Raw genomic sequence first — 20640 nt, 5'->3', positions numbered from 1 at the left:
GCAGCAACCCTATGAGGTAGGAACTATCAGCCCCGCTTTTAGATGAGGAAACCAAGGCACTGAGAATTTAAGTAATCTGGCCAAGGTCAAGCTTTAGACTCAGACAGTCTTGGCTCCAGAGTCATAGTCTTACCCATTTTGTGATACCATATACCGAGAAAAGGGGAATGAATATTCCAAGTGAACATGAGCAAAAGCATGGCTGTGGGAAGGAGGAAAATGGGATGAGGCATACTTATTGGGAGTAAACATCCTGCTTAAGAAATGGAAAATACATTTAGATAAATGGCAGGGGTGGAGGAGGCACTGGATTGCAGAGGGTTTTACATGCAGGGGTAAGGGGCTAAAGGCTTAGAAATAACCCTGAAAAAAGTATTAAGAAGAAACCACTCAGTAGAGTAGACTTTAATTCAAAGATCACAAATATCCAATACTCCCTTTGATTTTCACCTAAATCTAAAAATAAGCAGGAACCAATAGGTACTCCTCCCAGATACATGCACAGCAATGGGGGTGGAGCGGAATAAGAATGAAAGAGCAGAAGATGTGGAAGAAGACCAATAAGAAAATGAATGTTGAGATAACCCATAGGGGTCTATGAGCTCACAAGATGGGGCCACCCCACCAAAGCCAAGGGACAGCTAAAGATTTCTTCTCACACATCACATTTCAGCATCGGTACACAAGAGCTGCACAGTGGTTTTATTAGGGGCCATTAACTTATTTTAGTTATAATTTTAAGAAGAACAGTGCCTACCAGCAGGGCATAACTGCCCCACCTCTGAAGTTAATGAGGATTGCAGCTCCATCTCTCCCAGAGAGCCCGTGGGGGCATTGTGCTTCCACCCCCTCCTCACTCTCGGCCCTTCATCTGGAAGGAAGTGATTAGTCATTTGCTTGGCACTTGTTCTCAGCTGAACAGGCCCTTCTGTAAGTGAAGGATCATGTGGAGTACCCCGTTGGAAAAGGGTATTACATTCAAAGAGGAAAGCCTTATTTCCTCAGCTATAAAGTTCAACTCTCTAACTAGAAAATAATGAAAGCAAGCCTTCTCTTTTCATTATTAGTAGTATTTGAGATTTTGGTTTTCATGGAACCTTTCCTGTCCTCCCCCCACCCAGATCTTTAGCAACTGTGAGCTCATTTAATGAAAACAAAACACTTCACTTGATGCTGGAGAAGCTCAGTGGGGCTAATGCTAAAGCTATGCATTAAGCTTTTATGTCCCTTTATAGCCAATGTGGCTTTCCATTAAATCCCCTCAAGAGGCTGCCTTGAAATGTTCCCCCCTGAATGAGCAGGGTTTGGCTGCACCACCTTTCAAATATTCTACATGACTTATCACACCAGTCTCAAAAAGGAGTCAACCCTGATTCACGTCTGAACTCCACACACAGAAGGAAAGATCACAGCAATTAATTCTCTAAGACCCTTCGGAGAAGGGTGACCTGGCAAAGGATGACAAGACTCCAAGCTACCCCTGTGACAAGCCGCAGTGGGGAATTAAGGACAAGTGGAGAATAGTGGACAAGCCGCTATTGGCCAGTGAAGTAGAAAGCCTGGCTTCCAGTCCTGGCTCTGAGTCTAACCAGCCTTAGTCAAGTCACACCACGGCAACATGCCTCTGTCTCTGTCTCTCCAGTGGGATTATTAATACCTCCTTGTGCAAATTCAATTACATTGTGTCAACTACACCATACCACCACTTAAAAGCTCATATTCAGCAAGCCAGTTATTTCAGACCATCATGAAAACATCGTGTGTCATCATCTCTTTTTAAACATTTTTTATTTTGAAAATTTTAACTGACAAATGGAATCCATTTGTCTTTCCACTGATAAGTGGAAAGAACTGCACTTTGAGCAGCCCTGTACACCTTACCTAGTTTCACCTACTATTAACAGCTTACCACACCCACCCCATCTCTAGATAGCTAAGTGTATATAACACATTTCCCTCTTGCCAAACCATCCAAAAGAAGTTTATAGACATCATGACACTTCCTACCTAAATTCTTCAGCATGTATCTCCTTAAACAGAAACATTCTACATTACAACACCGTTACACCTAAGAAAATCAACATGGATTTAATGACATCATCCAACCTACAGTCTATATTCAAATGAAAATGTCTTTTATGATTTTTTTAAAGTCAGAATTCAAAGTTTATACATTGTATTTTTACTGTTATGCCCCTTAGTCCTCCCAACCTTACCTCCCATCCCCCCCTCCTGAGAAATGCCCCCCCTGCCTTCCTCTGTTCTATATGACACTAATTCCTTTGAGGGCCCAGGCCAGTTGTCTGGACTCATCTGACTGCATTGTCCTGATTAGACTCAGGTCAACATTTCTGCAAGAATACTGCAAAGAGGAGGTTATACGTCTCCCACTGCATCAAACCAGGAGGCCCATTGTGTCATGTTGTGCCACTCCTTGGCCATCTGGTTAAGGTGGTGATTGCCAGACCTCTTCATTGGAAGGGCACATTTTCCCCTTTGCCATAAATAAGTAAACCATTGTGGGATACTCTGAGTTCATGTGACTATCCAGTTGGCCAACAACCTTCCACCCAATGGTTTCAGCATCTGTTCATTATTCAGTTATTATATAGAGAGCTATAAAATGATAGTTTTAAACTTATCACTCCTCTACATTTATTAGCCAGCCCTCCTCTGTATAAAAGAGGTTTCCTTCTTTTTCCTTTTCCTCTCTTTCTCTCTTGCTCTCTCTTTTTTTTTAACATCTTTTTTGGCGTATAATTGCTTTACAATGGTGTGTTAGTTTCTGCTTTATATCAAAGTGAATCAGCTATACATATACATATATCCCCATATCTCTTCCCTCTTGCGTCTCCCTCCCACCCTCCCTATCCCACCCCTCTAGGTGGTCACAAAGCACCGAGCTGATCTCCCTGTGCTATGCGGCTGCTTCCCACTAGCTATCTATTTTATATTTGGTAGTATATATAAGTCCATGCCACTCTCACTTCGTCCCAGCTTACCCTTCCCCCTCCCCATGTCCTCAAATCCATTCTCTATGTCTGCGTCTTTATTCCTGTCCCGCCCCTAGGTTCTTCAGAACCTTTTTTTTTTTTTTTTAGACTCCATATAGACGTGTTAGCATATGGTATTTGTTTTTCTCTTTCCGACTTACTTCACTCTGTATGACAGACTCGAGGTCCATCCACCTCACTACAAATAACTCAATTTTGTTTCTTTTTATGGCTGAGTAATATTCCATTGTATATATGTGCCACATCTTCTTTATCCATTCATCTGTTGATGGACACTTAGGTTGCTTCCATGTCTTGGCTATTGTAAATAGTGCTGCAATGAACATTGTGGTACGTGACTTTTTGAATTATGGTTTTCTCAGGGTATATGCCCAGTAGTGGGATTGCTGGGTTATATGGTAGTTCTATTTTTAGTTTTTTAAGGAACCTCCATACTGTTCTCCATAGGGTCTTGCTCTCTTTTTAAGCATCACTATGAAACATGGATTTTTCAAAAATTTTATTCAATATATTATACTGCATTGCTGTCATCATTATTTTAGATACCTGTCACCATTTTATTGTTGCACGTGGTAAGTTGACATGAACTTGGCTGTGGTGGAGGGAAACATAAAAACTCAGTACTGCTGAAAAGCAAGAGGCATGCTCATATCAGAGAGAGGAATCCCTTGCTATAGAGACTGTGAGCCCCACAGAAATGGGGGAATTCTGATGAACATCCAAAAGTAGGGTCATGGCAGCATATAGTAGTGACCAGAGACAGTTATCCATACAATGACTTCCAGGGCATCCACTAAAGAAGTGTCTTCATACATGAGGAATCATTCAGATATAAAAGGACTTCAGCAAAGTACTTCATGTAGAAAGTGGTGATGTATAGGATAGGATCCCTCAGGTGATGGATAGGATAGGATCCCTCTTCTTTAGGATGGTGCTTATATAGTCATTTGATAAAAATTTGCTTATAGATATACTACCAGGGCATATTTTCTAAAATAGTATGCTTTCCCCTTCAGTAACAAATATTCCTAATTCTGCAAGGTCTGACTCAAGTCTCAGCTCCACCATGCAGCCTCTCTGACTTCTCCAACCCAAGAGGACTTCTCCAAGACTTCTCATTTCTGTGTACCACACATGCTCACAAGGAATGTCTACTGGCTTGTATTATTCTTTCATTACTTCATGTTTTCACCCATTGAGATTATGAGCCTCTCAAAGACATGGATCTTATATGTCTTCTGTAAAGACATGGGAAGACCCCAGATCCTAAGGCGTGAGGTACCTCCCCATTCAATGGGGTCACTTTTTGAGACCCCGAGGATCTGTAAACCTAAATTAGGCTTTCTTCTTTGAAATCATCCAAAAACTAGGTGGCTACATGATCAAGTGGGAACTATGGCAGAATGTCTAAGACTGCTAATATAACCCCAGAAACGCTTTTAAAGCCCCAGGAATATTTGGAGTTTGCTATAAGGCAGTATTCAGAATTAGAGTGTCATCGTGATTAAGTTCTAAAGCCCGAATCTTATTTTGAATAAAAAGGTGCCATTCTCTCTGTTTGAGTCAAAATTTCTGACATTTGAATAGAGAATGTAGACAATGCTTTAAAGTAAGGTGCAGCTATTGTAATAGAGGAGAGAGAAAAATTCATTTCTATGCCTGTGACAGCATCCTCAAAGCAAAGGAAGCCCTCCTCATTTAATTCTGACACCATGATGTTTTAGAAAAAAGCTATCTGAAGTGATTCTCCAGATGTTCTAAAGGGCATTTAAAGCATTGTGCAGCCCTGACAGCATGAGGTTTCCCACTCACATCTGTAATTTCTCCAAAGTAAGGAAGCCACTCTTTTAATCAAAACAAGGCAGCACATTCTATTGTCTGCAAATGTTAAGAACAGAGCCAAAGAGCAGTAGCTGAAAAGGAAATGGTGAGCCATTTTCTTTGGAAAGTTGGAAGAAGCAGAACCCAGGCTATAAAAAAAAAAATTTTTTTAAGACATACAAAATGTCCAAATACAAAAATGTCAATGGTGCCAACATAGACCAAAGGTGGTTGAGGGCCCCCGGAGAATGAGTACATTCGGGGCAGCCCAGGCCACTGAATTGACCTGCTCTACCCAGGAGAAGAAAGGCCCCTACCTCAATAGAGGAGAATGACAGTTCAATTAAACAGGTCACTGCATTTCATGACATGCTGTCCAGAGCATGGAAAGGGAGATCTTTCTCTCTGTTCTGGCCAGAGAGCTGGAGGCCACTGTTAAGTATAAGAAGAAGAAGAATCATAGGAGCAACACATTAAGCATTTACTTTGTTCCAGAACCTATTTCTAAGTACTCAGTGTATGTTTACTGTTTCAATCCTTACAACAGCCTTTTGAGGTCAAGACTATTATTATCATCTCTGTTTTCAGATTACCAAATTGAGACACAGATAAGTTAAGTAAATTGCCCAAAGTAACTCAGTTCATAGGCAGTAGAGCTGGGATCCAAGCCCAGGCAGTTGGGTTCAGGCCTTGCAGACTTAACTGCGAGGCTGCACTTAGAGCAATGGCATTGTAAGCCCCACCAAAAAAGCCAAGTATAAAACCCTAATATGTATCAAAAGTAGGATCAGGGTATCACACACCAGTGACGAGGAATGGGCATCCAGACAAGTGCTGGCAGCTTTGCTTTGCTAAAAGCACGGTAGGGGCTACTTTTTCTACACATGTAGTTCCACCACTAAGAAGGTAGAGAAAGCAGTAAGGGGACCAGGCTCTGGACTCAATTCTGTCCAGCAGACCATCTGATTTGCACTATGGAAATAATGAGAGCTGCACCATCCTATGATATACCCTAGGGCAAGGTCCCAAAGTGGCATGCCCAAAGCTCACTGGGAGAGCTTGTTATAAAAGTGCATTTTCCTGGATACCATGGCCAGGTTCTGATTCCGTAGGTCTGCAGTGCACCTGGTCAGTAGGTCTGCATCTGCATTTGTGGCCAGCAGCTCCAGATGATTCCTATTCAGTTGATGTAGGAGAATGATTTGACAAACACTGGCCTAGACTCTAAGAAATCCAGTTTCAAAGAAGTCCAGAGAAAAGACAGGTATGATTTCTTCATCTAAAAGAGATTACTGTAAAGGAATTCAATCCCCAAAATGACAAGAGACTGCCAAAGATCAATATTCTAAGTGTAAAATAAAAAGAGAATTCTAGTGGGATTGTGTGAAAGTTGTGTGTAATTCCACAAGACAACAGAGATAAACCAAATACCAATCCCCTTGGATTCTACAATATAAATGGGGACGGAAAACTATTGAAAAATGGCATCCAATAATCCATTACAGAATATAGTTAAGAGCTCATGTGTGAAGCTGTAAACTCAGAAGAATTCCAGAAGAAAGCCCACGAGAGTAGGGGAAGCCAGACAAGGCTCTTCCTCCCGTGGAAGGGCAAGGCCACTGCTCCACCCAGCCTGTTGACTGAACTCGTGTTAGGTAGCAAGCATTATGAGAGATCTGGGGGTTTAACAAAACGAATTAAATATGCTCCCCTGCTCTCTTTGAACTCAATTCTTTTATAATCTCTATATTTTCTGAATTTCAGTGTTCAAGTGTCAAGCTTCAACACTGAGTCCCAGCTATACTTATTTATATGCTGGTTTGTCTCAGGTGTGTTGATGGAAAGAGACCCCCCCCCCCACACACACACAAACACACACTATATACATACATATTACACACATCCACACTACACACATCCACATACAATGAAATTAAATCCCATGCTTGTTTTATTTAACAAAGGCTAGAGAAACCTCGTGGACAGCAGCCACCTGGAGGAGTAGGTGGAGACTGTGTCTAAACTGTTTCTCACGTCACCCCCAACCTGTCCCTGACATGGGCGTGCAGCTGCCAGCTACCCTGTAAAGGGAAGCTAGCACCTGGCCAGATGCGGCGGCTTAATTTTATATCATACCACAGCCCTTTCTCACTTGAGTCTCATAGCATTGTTCATAAAGAACTTACACAAATATTTCTATTTGAGACTGTGGCTTTCAAACTTGCTTGGCCATGATTTACAGTGAGAAATTCATCTTATATATAACCATTTGTTCATCCAATTCATTTAACATATATTTACTGTAATCCTCCCAGGCGCCAGGCACTGTTCTACATGCAGGGGATTCTGCAATGAACAGAACAGTTTGAATCCTTGCTCTCATAAAGGTTACATTCTGCTGGGGAGGCAGACAATAATATAATCATGGGTCAGATGCTAATAAAGCAAATCAGAGAAGGGAGACAGAGAATGCTGGAATGCTGGGGGCGCAGTTTAAATAGGGTGGCCAGGAAAGCCCACACCGAGAACATGACATCAAACATAGCTCTACAGGAGGAGGAAGAGGGGCCGTGTGGCTATCTCAGGGAAGAAGAGTCAAATCACCCAGCAAAACTGATATGCTGGAAGTAGCCCCAGTCACAGTGTGTTCTGGTCTCATTTCCACCTATTGTGAACTTTAGACAAGTCACTTTCTTCTCTGAGCCTCTTTCCTTCTCTGTCAAATGAAGGGTTGCCGCTTGCTCCTCTCCAAGCTCTTTTCTGCCTCTAACGTTTCCCAGCATCTGTGTTCTAAGGAGTCCCCTATGTCTTGTTCTGGGCAGACTTATACGTATATATGTATACTTATACGTATATATGTATACATATACTTACATGTACATAACATTCAAAAATGGTGGAACAAAACTTCAGAAAGAGTACTACCCCAATGACATGCAACATACTCTAACATTTTCCATTTTGTTCCATTCTGTTCTATTTCATTTTTTTTAAGGCTGATTGTACCCAACTAAATTGATTTCACTATCCACTAATGGGTCTTAAAGAACTGTTTACAGACATTGAAATCTTGGTTGTGGAACAAAATGTGGCATCAGCAAAACCACAGACTCATCCAAGAAAAAGAAACACTCACTCAGTACTGGAGCCTTCTTCTGCCCTCAGCTTTCGGCGACTGAGAAAGCCCATATGCCCAGACAGGCCTGTAGAACCAGAGACAAGACTTGAGTGTTAGACAGCTGTAGCCTCACATTCCAGTTCTGCCGCTGTTTCCTATGACATTTAGCAAGCTACACGACAACATGAAGGCTTAGGTTTCTGACGAGAGCAATGGAAGTGACGATGAGGATTAAATCATAAATATGTAGAATGGTTGATCAATATCTGGCACTTAATAAACACTTAACAAATTAGTGGTGGTGCTGGTGGTAGAGGTGGAAGCCAACTAGAGCAAGAAAACAGTCTTATCTCAGCAGGCCCCGAGGATCTAAAATGTTAGAGAAACAGAGCTAGATATTGTAAATGCCAGTAATTATCTTAGTAATACATGTCACAGAAGGAAGAATGTGTGATTCCCAACTGTGTTTCTTTCGCTCCTAAAACCTCTCTCCTCCCTCCTTAGAAAACTATATGGAAATGGATTTGAAGAAATACAAAGTCATGCATTCAATGGGACAACGCTGATTTCCCTGTAAGTATGTGCTTATTTCCCCAGCTCATGAATAAAAATGAAATATTACTCTGGCTACCAGGTCACATTCAATCTTCAGCAACTAACTCAGGACAAAAATAAACTTTCAAATGGCTGGTCCTCAGTGTGGCACGCATGTTACTAGGCAACTGGCTGGCTGGAAACCGCAGAGCACCCTGATATCGAAGATAGATGCAGCCTGGATACATTGAAGTTGACAGTTTGCTGAAATATTCAACACCCTACTTTAGGCTCCTCCACCTCACAGCCTCCCTCTCTAGTCCCCTCGCTCGGGTCGATGGTGTGTTAGAGGCAGCGTGATTTCAGTGAAGAAATTCTTCCTCCCGGCCCCACTGCAGAGAAATCGGATAATGCCATTTACCAGCCTAATCAGCCACAACAGGCCCACACAGAAGCCCATCTCCCTACTGCTGCGGGCTGGGGGGGGGGGGGGATGCGGCGGGGAGTAAGGAGCTCATGTTCCACAAGGTGAGGGAGCCCTGCGTTTTCACCACATCCTACCCCAGTCCCCAGTGTTAACAGCCTTCAACTTTAGAGAAGCATCCCTACTGCTTCCTTCACTGTTCTCAACCTGTCTTTCTTTCCATGGCTCCTTTTCTAAAAAAGGGGCTCATTCACAAAGCTCACAGGGCCAGGGTGGAGGCTGCTTGAACCATGACAGGTACCAGGTACGGTGACAATCACCATACACTTGTGTACAGTAAAACCTAATAGCACATGAAAGGCTCAACTAAAGCCAAAGTTAAGGAAAGCAAACAAATGAAAAGGCTTTTAATAATAAGTAAGCCATAGGTATAAACCATGGTCTACACCAGTGCTTCTCAAACTTTAACACACATAAGAATCACATGGAGACTGCTGAAACACAGGTTCCTGAGCCCCACCCCCAGACATTTTAATTCAGTGGGTCTAGGGTAGGGCCCGAGAATTTGAAATTTTAACAAACTCCCAGGAGATCATGATGCTGCCGGTCTGAAGTTAAGCAGCATAAGTCTATATAATATAGTATTTATTTTAACTACAAATATTAACCAAAGACCGTATTATATGGATACCATGTTATATAGCTTGGTGGAGAAGAGAATGGATCTAACAGTCACTAACTGGGACTCAAACTCCAATCCCATTATTTACCACCTTGACCTTGAGCAAGTTGCTCAACCATTCTAAACCATAGTGTTTTCATCCATAAAATGGAGCTGCTAATAGGCTTGTTTTGAGGATACCACCACCAAAATGAAAAGGTCTGTTTTGCATCCTCAGTACTTAGCACAGTGCCTGGCATAGAGTACGTGCTCATTTATTAATTATTTGTTACATTATATAGTTAATTATGAATGAATGATAATTAAATAAGATTGTATTTTTATGCAGTTAGCACAAGTCTGGCACATACTAAGTGCTCAAGGAATGGTAGCTTTTTAAACAGTTGTCCTTCCTACCATGGAGTGGATTTTCCCTCATTTTCTTGTTGACTTGAATTCAATGCAGGGTTCACTCTGGCCAATCGAATCTGTTTCTGCCGAATTAAAATCAGAGGCTTATCCTCTCCTGGCACAGTACTCTCAGATGCCTCATTCTGTTATTCACTCAACAAGTGTTTGCCAAGCATCAGCTGTGTTTGAAGGAACATGTTATATTTTGAGGGGAAATGAAGATGAAGAAGCCCTGGTGTTTGCCCTGCAGGAGCTTACAGCCTAGGAAGAAACATCTCCAAATGGTACATAAACTGTACACTAAGTAGTTACAAAAACAGAAGGCAAAATATGGTACCTGGCCTGAGAGAGGTAAAGTCCTCTGGGATTTCAAAGGCAGAAGAGAAGGAAATTAGAGAAAGCCTCATGAGAGACATAGATTTTGAGCTGAGCCTAACTTGGACAGGCAAAGATGGAAGGAAAATGCACTCCGGTCAGAGGACAAGAACAGCCCAGAGGAGGATGCATGGGATGTGCTCAAAGACCAGAAAACAGTACCTTTTAGAAAGTCCTAGATGTGGGTTAGAGACAAAGCAGAAAGGGCCTTAGATGCTAGAGTAAACAATTTGGACTCTCTTCTGTAGAAAATAAGCCGTTGAAAGTCCTGGGATAGGAAATGTGAGAGGGGTGCTTAAAGAAGGTTGGCTCATGGGTTAGCAGGGAGGACAGAGGGCTGGAAGGGGCAGGCCAGGGCTAGAGACACAGAAGTCAGAATTACCTGAGGAGAGAGGATGGGTGAAGTTCTTTGTGGCTGAGGTCACCTGCACAAGGAGGAAAAATAAGAGGACTGAATATAAAATTGGGGGGGAACAAAAGATAAGGAAAAGAAGCCAGAGCAAAAGCAGAGGTGAGAGGCTAATCAGCAGAGTACATCTTTGGGAGGCCAGGGAAAGCAGAGCGTAAGGTGGGAGGTCCTTGGTCAGCAGTGTCTCAAACGCTTTAGAGACGCCAGAATGGGTATGGACTTAGAAAAGTCCCGAAGTCCCATTAGTACGTATTCCCCATACCTCACTGTCGCCAGAAAGAGGAAGCCAAGAACACAAATCAGTTTGCCAAGAACACAAGTCAATTCCATTCATTTATTCATTCAACACACACTTATTAAGCATCACCAATATATTAGGCACCATGTTAAGTGCTGTGTCTACAATGGTACCGTGGAAACAGTCCCTGCCCTAATGAAGTTTCTGTACTAGCAGAAGAGACAGGAAGAAGGCAAGTAAATAAATGAAATTATTGCAGGTAGTGATACATACTGTGAAGGGAATAACCTATCCCTGAGATCTGAGAGAGTACCGGGGGCAGACTGACTCTAGGTTAGGTGCTCAGGGACAGCCTCACCAAGGGTATGATATTTAGGCTGAGCCTAAAGGATGACAAGGAGTCCGCACTGGCAATCATCAGAGGAAGCGCATTACAGAAAGAGGGAGCAGCATGTGCAAAGGTCCTGAGTTGGGCAAGAAAAGAAGTTGATAAACTCCAAGAATTGAGAGGAGGCCAATGTGACTTAAGGGTCATCGGCAAAGGGACCATTGGATGGGATTAACCTGGAGATGGAGCAAGTCATCAGGACTGAGGGGCCATGAGAAGGAGTCTGAATTCTCTTCTAAGAGCAAGCAGACCCATTGAAGGGTTGAGCAGGGCAGAGGGAGTAGTTTTCAAAACCGTCCAGCAAAATTTTCAAACGATGGGCGTGTCCAGTCCCATTTCTGACACCTTCCTCATATAAAGGCCTGTCCAAAGTTGTTCAGAACAATGACACCACAGCCCTACAAAGTTCTCAAATACGTTACTTACTAAGACAGACAGGGTGGAGAGGAGCAGCTTCAGAAGGTTACCCTCAGATACCTCCAGGGGTCTGAGAGCCCATCCCTACCATTCCCAGAGCACCCCCATTAGGGAAGCCTTGGCTGGAGTTCGGGAGTTCTCCCACTGCTCTTCAAAAGGTCATCCTTCCTATCCTCCTCACACCTAGAAGGCCATGCCACTTGGGAGAGCTCCCAAAAGCGACCCCCAGGAAACTGCGGTAGATGCATTTTGGATTTATTTTTGACCAAGTTACATAATACAGAGTTATCATTATACAAAAAGATCCGAGTTTTAATAAAACATGAGAAATGCTGTCCTGAAATTTGAACAATTAATTTGACCTGGCTGACACGAGGATTATTTGCTCACAGAGCCAGGTTTCAATGATCTATGACCATAACTGGACATAATTAAAACAAATCAAATCAGGAAGAAGAGCCATGGAGGTTTGGGAAGGAATTTTTCTTTTGATTTAGATTTTAAACAGCAATTGACTCTGACAACCTCGTCTCTTTGAAAGTGGAAATACACCCAGGGGATGGGACGATGTGAGACTGACGGGTGCATTGTGATGAAAGGGCCGAGGCTTTCCGAGGAAAACGCTTAGTAGAAGCGTGTGGAAGACAGCCACCGAGGGAGTGAGACGCAGGGGCTTTTACAGTTTTTAAATGGCAGGGGTGATGTGGAGACTTGCAGAAAGACGATGAAGAAGATGTAAAGCTATGAGATGAAGCAGGTAATTACTGAGGATCCTGCGAGGGAGGGGCAGTGGGTGTTGGTGTATTTGTTTTGCCACTGTAACAGTGGTGCAGAAGAATCATGTCCTATGCTCAAAATCATCATGCCAGCAATGGATGTACACTGTGCCCACTGTCCAGGGTTTTCCAGAATGTTCTTTGAGACGCCACCCCTTCTCTTGTAGGAAGAAAGCAATCAAAAGTAAGCTGACAAGTCTGAGCCCAGGGACTCCTCTCCCGGCTTCCTTGTCCGCGCAGAGAAGGGCCTGTCCTTGGAGACACCAGCGTCAGGGCCCAGACGCGAGCTGCTCAGCGGGGCTAGGCTGAGCTGGTCCTGAGCAGTTCACCCTGAGCTGTCTTGAGCTTAGGGAACAGAAGCTCTCAGGTAGTTACTCCCACTGCAGCTTTTGGCTTCCTGAAGAGCAGTGGCCTTCAACCCTTTTGTTTCTACAATACACACACCTGGCAACGATCAGGCACAGGGCACAGACCCGTGGGGCACCCGGGGTAGGGGGAATTTTCTATACAGGCTGTCCTTCCTCCCCTTTCTAACCCACTGAGAAATGCACAGCTGAAAGAAAAAGAGTCCAATTAACGTGATGAAAGGGGGTAGCTTTGAATGGACCCTACTTTTCTTTTAAGTAAAGAATTTGCAAACTTCAGTATTATTACTATGAACAAACACTGAGCCCTCCAAGGTCATGACGGCCTGATGCAGAGTGGGCTGCACTTCCACCCTTCAGCCTTGAACACTGGAGCAGCATTTTCTTCCCTGCCCAGCTGCCTGGTAGTAAATGTGCACAACTCCAGGACAGAAGTAGGGAGTACTTTAAGTTGTAGGACAAAGGGTTCCACGGAGTGAGGGGAAGATCGCAGAGGAAAGGCGGAGCCAAGCACACCAGCGATTTCACAATTTCTCCGAGGACAAGAACGTCTTTTTCTCATTTTACCTACAGCCCCGCCTTGTCCCCTCGACCCCTGAGCGCCATGCCCACAGGCTGCTCTCACCGCGCATGCGCACAGCTATGACTGTTTACACATGAGCTGCAAACTCCACTCCAAGAATTGAGAGGAGGCCAATGTGACTTAAGGACACTGTCCTTCCCCACAGGGAGCTAAAGGAAAACGCGCACCTGGAGAAGATACACAATGGCGCCTTCCGGGGGGCCACAGGGCCTAGCATCTTGTGAGTACAGCACTGCTGCCCTCCCTCCCCACCCGCTGCAGCCCAGCAGCCCTGCTCAGGGTGTCCAGCCACATGGTCCCCAGCCTACTTTGTGGGGAACCAGTCTCTGCACATGCAAGCGTTACCGTAACAAAGCACCACCTCCTCGTGCTTCCTGCCCACTGTTTTTTCTGCTGTCTCTCGGCTTCTGCCATCCTACCCTAGGGGTCCCTGTCTGTTATGTCTCATATTCAAAGTACACCAGACTCAGAATCTTACACATTGCTTGAATACTCTCCAGTCTAGCACACCCTATAGGCAGAGTTCTTACAGCAAACTGGTCACCTACTTGGGCACTGAATAGTTAAGGAGAGTTGCCTTTGGTCAGGCACAAGAATGAGTGAGTATGATCATAAGACACCCTGCATGACAGTTTTTGCTTGAAAACCTGCTTGGTCTACCTGCTTAGAAATGACTGTGAGCCCGGTAGGCATCTACACTGACTTTTCCAGAACAGTGGGACCAGACCTAGGTCTCTTACTCTCCAAATAACTATTCTCATTATACCCTTAGGGTTTAAGGGATATCTAGAAGTGGTCCTTCCTTCCACACCCCCAAAATATTTCCCCCATGAGTCTCTCACTGAAACTGAAAATCAATCATCAGAGATTCACTCCTTTGTAATGAGACCTTGCCATTTCTAGAATCTTAATTTAAAATCTTACCCCCACCAAAAAAAAAAAAAAAATCACCAGGCCTGCAAAGAATCATGTGGTCAATCCCTAATACATCTAAGATAATAACTCTGTAAAGCAGAATGAGAACACTGGTTACCTAAATCAATAAGGACACAAAAGCAATGAGTCTGCAGCCCCCAAGGCAAATTCTGCCACCTTGATTATTCCACCAAGGGCCTACACTAGTCATCATGCCACGTTGTCAAGTTCATCTGTTCATCAATCCCCTACTGAGCCCCTCCCATGAGATGGGCACTAAGTATTGGGTCAGTTTGCTGCAGGGGGCTATGCTCCTGGAAAACTTCCATGGGGTATCCGCAGCAGCCACTTAGAAGATGGGCAGAATTTTTAAATTCCCACTGACTCTTCCTCCTCACATTTAATTTGTTTGGAGTTTTCTTGGGCATTGCCTCAAGTCTAGAAAAGCTGAGGCATTCAGGACCTTGTGTGAAAAACCTGAGCTTTCCACACAGTTTTGCTTGCATGGCCGAGTGTTTGCTTGCTTTGGACTGATGAATCCAGCTTGCCTTTAGAGAAGTTAGAGGGTGGCTAATGCCACACAGTGGCTCTGAATAGCGTAACTAGCCTGTGCTTCATGAAAACCTACCCTGCAGAGCTTGATCAATCAAAGACCGAGGCATCTGAAGCCCTAAATATTTCCCCCTGGAGTAGAGCACAGAAGCTGATGTCACTGCATGTGCCTGCTCTCTCTTAAAGCAAGTAGTTATTTCACTTCTGCTAAGTGGAGAGGGATAGAGGGAGGGAGAGAGAGGGAGAAAGGAAGCAGCAGAGGGGAGAGAGAGAATGCTAATGAATGTATGACAGGTACAAGGAGTTATACTCAGCCTTGAAAAGAATAATGGGGTACATATCAGAAAAAAGACCACGTAGCTTTTTTGAATTCAGATCTTAATGAGACTAACTGAAATGGAGAATTAGGGAGAAAGCAAGATGGAGAAAAGATTCCTCAGAACCTAGAAGGATACTATTGTTGAGAGGAAGTTTCATTCTATGAATCATACATGTTAAGTAAATAAATAAATAAACCTTTCTCCCTTTTACTTTTCAGGGATATTTCTTCCACTAAACTGCAGGCCCTGCCTAGCTATGGGCTGGAGTCCATTCAGACACTAATTGCCACATCATCCTATTCTCTGAAAAAACTGCCATCAAGAGAAAAATTTACCAGTCTCCTGGATGCCACATTGACTTACCCCAGCCACTGCTGTGCTTTTAGAAACTTGCCAACAAAAGAGTGAGTAAAAAACAAAAGGTAAAGCCTGCCAGGCTGTGGCAGAAACTCAGATTTGAAAATAGTCAACTGGTCGATGGCTCCCTGCCCCTTCACTCCCTGCCTTCTAGACCAGCTCCATAGTCATGGGGTCACTTTCAGATAGACCAGAAGAAAATGAACTGTCCTATTTCCTCCTGAAAACTGACTCCAAATAGTCGATTCACCCTGCAGCTAGAAGACCTTCATAGATTATTCTTAGCTAATTCAAAACTATAGCCTTAAATCAGACTATAACTGCAGTTGCAAAATGGAGTACAAAACTGGTATCTCAAAGATCAACTAGCCCTAATCCTTATCAGAGAGCATCATTTCTAAAGAAGTGGGGGAAGTAGGCTCAGTAGGGTGAATTTTACCTAATGTCTTAATCCTTAGTTAAAGAAAAGAAAAGAAAAGAAAACACTACAGAAGGTTTCCAGTGTTTGTTTGTTTTTTTTTTCAAGCTATTTCTCTCCCAACATAAGACTATCTTTTATTACAGAACAGATTCCTAGCCCCCTAAGGATTAGCTTAGTGTGGGAACAGAAAAGGCACAAGCTCCTGGCTGGTTTGCGATCAGTGGGGGACATCTTACTGATTCAACTAATTCACTTCAATCCAGAATGGAATGGCAGGATGTGAAGGATTTCATTCTTTCCTGAAAGCACTGTTCTCCGGACATTTTTTCTTTCTCACTGAAATGCATACTAAGAAATACTTTTTTTACATTGCAACCCAGTAAACACGACACATGTAACTGCAATAAAACAAAGCACTACTTAACTGTTTTACATGTGATAACACTGATATTCTCTTGTCTATTTTATTTCATGTTTTTTGCTTTTAATGCTAGTCTTGATTCACTTATTGTTTTCATGACCCACTAATGGGTCACAACTCACAGGTGGAAAAACGTCACCCTAAAAGGATATTATACAGCCTAAGCAGATATTCTCAATCAATTAATTAGATGAGGCACTAAGGGAGTGACACTAGAATGCCACTGTCTTAGAATCAACCTATTTATAATTAATCAACCAGCACGTGTTATCATCGTACACCTACTTGTGCCTTGCGTAGGTAGGTGCAGTTCTACCTGAAGCTTTTGAGGTAACCAAGAAGACAGACCACTCACTGTACTCAGAGAGCTATGCACTATTAACTGAGCTTCAAAGAATATTAACTGAGCACTCACCGTGTTCCAAACACTATGCAAAAGTCTGAAGATACAAAGATGAGTAAGAGCTCATCCCAGCCATCAGAGTCACAGGCAGCTGTTTGGGGACAACACACGTGAGAGCCAATATTTAGGTCCAATACAGCAAATGTTATGAGAGAGCTGAGAACAGAACAGAGTACTGTGGGAGAACAGAGGGAGAATTTCTAAATGGCAGCAGGGCTTATGGAAGGCTTCCTGAGGAAGTGACTTCTGCTGAGCCTTGAAGAACAGATAGGAGTTAGCTAGACACGTGTGGGGAAAAGCATACCAAGAAGATGGAATAGCTTGTGTGAAGGCACAAAGGCAAGAGACAGTGGGATGAAAGTCATTCAGAAAAACTAAAACAAGAAGACTTATGGTTACATGGAGGAGGATGAGTGAGGAGAGGAGACCAGGGAGAAGTGGGCTATGATGGGCTCTGAGTACCAGGCCAAGTTGTTTAGAGGATGGGGAACCACTGAAGAATTCAAAACAGAATTACTCAGATTTGCTTTTGTAAAGTATCACTCTGGCAGCAAGGTGGAGGATGGGCTGGAAGTGAGCAAAGCTGGTGAGAGAACAACTAAAACAGAGGATACAGATGCCGGTTTATGATAAAGCTGATTCTGGACACCTCCACTTTTGTGGCAAAGAGGTCACATCACTTCTGAAATTACTAACACGTTAAAACTTTAGTTCAGGGGTTTTTTAGTTCAGTAGATGAAAGAGACTACAACCTCCGGGCTAAAAAAAAAAACAAAAAACGGCATTATGCAATTGTGGGCCCGTATCAAAGTGAGATGGGAATGCAGTCACACAGAGGTTGTCTTGATTGGAATTACAAGCTTCAACTGACTCCCTCTCTATCTCTAAAGCTAGAAACCTTGGATGTTAGTGAGGATGGAGAGCCTGAAGCTGGGTCAGTGGACTGTTTGTGCAAACTCTGGGTCACCCCGCTGCCCTGCAGCTGCTGTGTGGATAACGCACACAGCTGCCTAGGCAGATGGCCCCCAAACTCTCCTTGGTATCTATGATTAAAATTTCAAAAAAGATACAGTAGACAGAACCCAGTGCTATTATCTGAAGGCCAAGAACAACCACATTTCCTGTTAACTGTAGATTGGTTCACACAGAGTATCTCTAAGTATCAGATACAGAGCCAGCCTTAAACACACACACAATCTCTCTCTCTCACTCCCTCTCTCTATCTCTCATGCAAAATAACAAGCTGATTAATTTTTGAAAGTGAGTCCAGTAGGTCAGACAGTTCTTATATATTCTCTACCTTCCTGCTTTTATTCAAAGTCATTCCTACAAGGAACTGTCTTGTTAATACTGGAGAAGAATAATACATAGAAATATGCATTCTGGATTGCCTCATTTCTCCTTCCTCCTCAGGAAAGGTTGAGGTTCGCACAGCCTGCTCTCCTTTCCGCTATTTCTTCACCCAGTTTTCCTTTGTGCCTCCCTTTGGTTTCATTTTAGGAATAATATAAGTACAGCCTTCTTTTAATTTCTTGACATTTTCCCCTTTCCATAGGCTAAATTTCTTAGAGGGAAACATGAAGGAATAGGGAGCAACCACATTATATTTCTGCACATAATCCAAAAAAGCAGAAAATTCACATCATAATGTCAGGTCCAGAAACTTCAAATCTTTACAAAAGAGATTCCCAGTTATAATACAAAGCCATGAACTCTGAATGGTTATTTGTTCATCAAGGCCGGTGTGGTGAGGAGAGCGGTGAGGAGCAAACCTTAATACACCACAAAGACAGCTTTTAATGAGCATTGAAAAATCCACGATTCAATGTGATACATTTAAGTTTTTTTCATCTCTAGAGCCCACACAAAAGACTTAGCATTCAGAAGCATTTTATCTAAGCTGGAAGCACGCTAATGATAATTCAGAAGCCTTTACTCTCTCCCAGGAAGCGTTTCAGATAGGACAATGGTGCAGAACACGAGGCTGGTGTAATAGGTAGAGAATTTGGATGAACAAAGCATAAATAGACATGATCAGGTTTAAAGACCAAAAGCTCAACTGTGGTTGTTTGTTTGTTTTTACCTCTTTCAGGCAGAATTTTTCATTTTCCATTTTTAAAAACTTTTCCAAACAATGTGAAAGCACAGCAAGGAGACCAAATAATGAAACACTGTAAGTATTTGCATGCAAAGAAACTCGGGAAGCCATGTCTCATTCTGCGTGCATCTTATTATTATCAGTGCCAATGATTTTTTTTTTTTAACATCTTTATTGGCGTATAATTGCTTTACAATGGTGTGTTTCTGCTGTATAACAAAGTGAATCAGCTATACATATACATATATCCCCATATCTCCTCCCTCTTGCATCTCCCACCCACCCTCCCTATCCCACCCCTCTAGGTGGAAACAAAGCACCGAGCTGATCTCCCTGTGCTATGTGGCTGCTTCCCACTAGCTATCTGTTTTACATTTGGTAGTGTATATATGTCCATGCCACTCTCTCACTTCGTCCCAGCTTACCCTTCCCCCTCCCCGTGTCCTCAAGTCCATTCTCTACCTCTGTGTCTCTATTCCTGTCCTGCCCCTACGTTCTTCAGAACCTTTTTTTTTTAGATTCCATATATATGTGTTAGCATACGGTATTTGTTTTTCTCTTTCCGACTTACTTCACTCTGTATGACAGTCTCTAGGTCCATCCACCTCACTACAAATAACTCAATTTCGTTTCCTTTTATGGCTGAGTAATATTCCATTGTACATAAGTGCCACATCTTCTTTATCCATTCATCTGTCAATGGACACTTAGGGTGCTTCCATGTCCTGGCTACTGTAACTAGAGCTGCAATGAACATTGTGGAACATGACTCTTTTTGAATTACGGTCTTCTCAGGATATATGCCCAGTAGTGGGATTGCAGGGTCATATGATAGTCATATTTTTAGTTTTTTAAGGAACCTCCATACTGTTCTGCATAGTGGCTGTATCAATTTACATTCTCACCAACAGTGCAAGAGGGTTCCCTTTTCTCCACACCCTCTTCAGCACTTATTGTTTGTAGATTTTTTGATGATGGCCATTCTGACTGGTGTGAGGTGATACCTCATTGTAGTTTTAATTTTCATTTCTCTAATGATTAGTGATGTTGAGCATTCCTTTCATGTGTTTGTTGGCAATCTGTATATCTTCTTGGGAGAAATGTCTATTTAGGTCTCCTGCTCATTTTTGGATTGGGTAGTTTGTTTTTTTGATATTGAGCTGCATGAGCTGCTTGTATATCTTGGAGATTAATCCTTTGTCAGTTGCTTCATTTGCAAATATTTTCTCCCATTCTGAGGCGTTGTCTTTTCGTCTTGTTTACGGTTTGCTTTGCTGTGCAAAAGCTTTTAAGTTTCATTAGGTCCCGTTTATCTTTGTTTTTATTTCCATTTCTCTAGGAGGTGGGTCAAAAAGGATCTTGCTGTGATTTATGTCATAGAGTGTTGTGCCTATGTTTTCCTCTAAGAGTTTGATAGTGTCTGGCCGTACATTTAGGTCTTTAATCCACTTTGAGTTTATTTTTGTGTATGGTGTTAGAGAGTGTTCTAATTTCATTCTTTTACATGTAGCTGTCCAGTTTTCCCAGCACCACTTATCAAAGAGGCTGTCTTTTCTCCATTGTATATTCTTGCCTCCTTTATCAAAGATAAGGTGACCATATGTGCGTGAGTTTATCTC

General features: G+C 42.8%; 1 protein-coding gene across 1 annotated transcript in view; it reads left to right on the top strand.

The window, feature by feature from the left end:
* Nucleotides 1-20640, top strand: part of LHCGR (luteinizing hormone/choriogonadotropin receptor) — a 61568-nt gene that overhangs the window by 28059 nt on the left and 12869 nt on the right. Inside the window, exons 7-10 of the mRNA XM_061168717.1 lie at nucleotides 8458-8526; nucleotides 13680-13754; nucleotides 15540-15725; nucleotides 19016-19096. Coding sequence (XP_061024700.1) covers nucleotides 8458-8526; nucleotides 13680-13754; nucleotides 15540-15725; nucleotides 19016-19096 — 411 coding nt within the window. The remainder of the gene's footprint in view (nucleotides 1-8457; nucleotides 8527-13679; nucleotides 13755-15539; nucleotides 15726-19015; nucleotides 19097-20640) is intronic.

This window comes from Eubalaena glacialis, chromosome 14 (genome assembly GCF_028564815.1).
Source record: "Eubalaena glacialis isolate mEubGla1 chromosome 14, mEubGla1.1.hap2.+ XY, whole genome shotgun sequence".
Classification (NCBI taxonomy): domain Eukaryota; kingdom Metazoa; phylum Chordata; class Mammalia; order Artiodactyla; family Balaenidae; genus Eubalaena; species Eubalaena glacialis.
The sequence above is the reverse complement of the archived record's forward strand: the minus strand, read 5'-3'. Positions and strand labels throughout refer to the sequence as shown.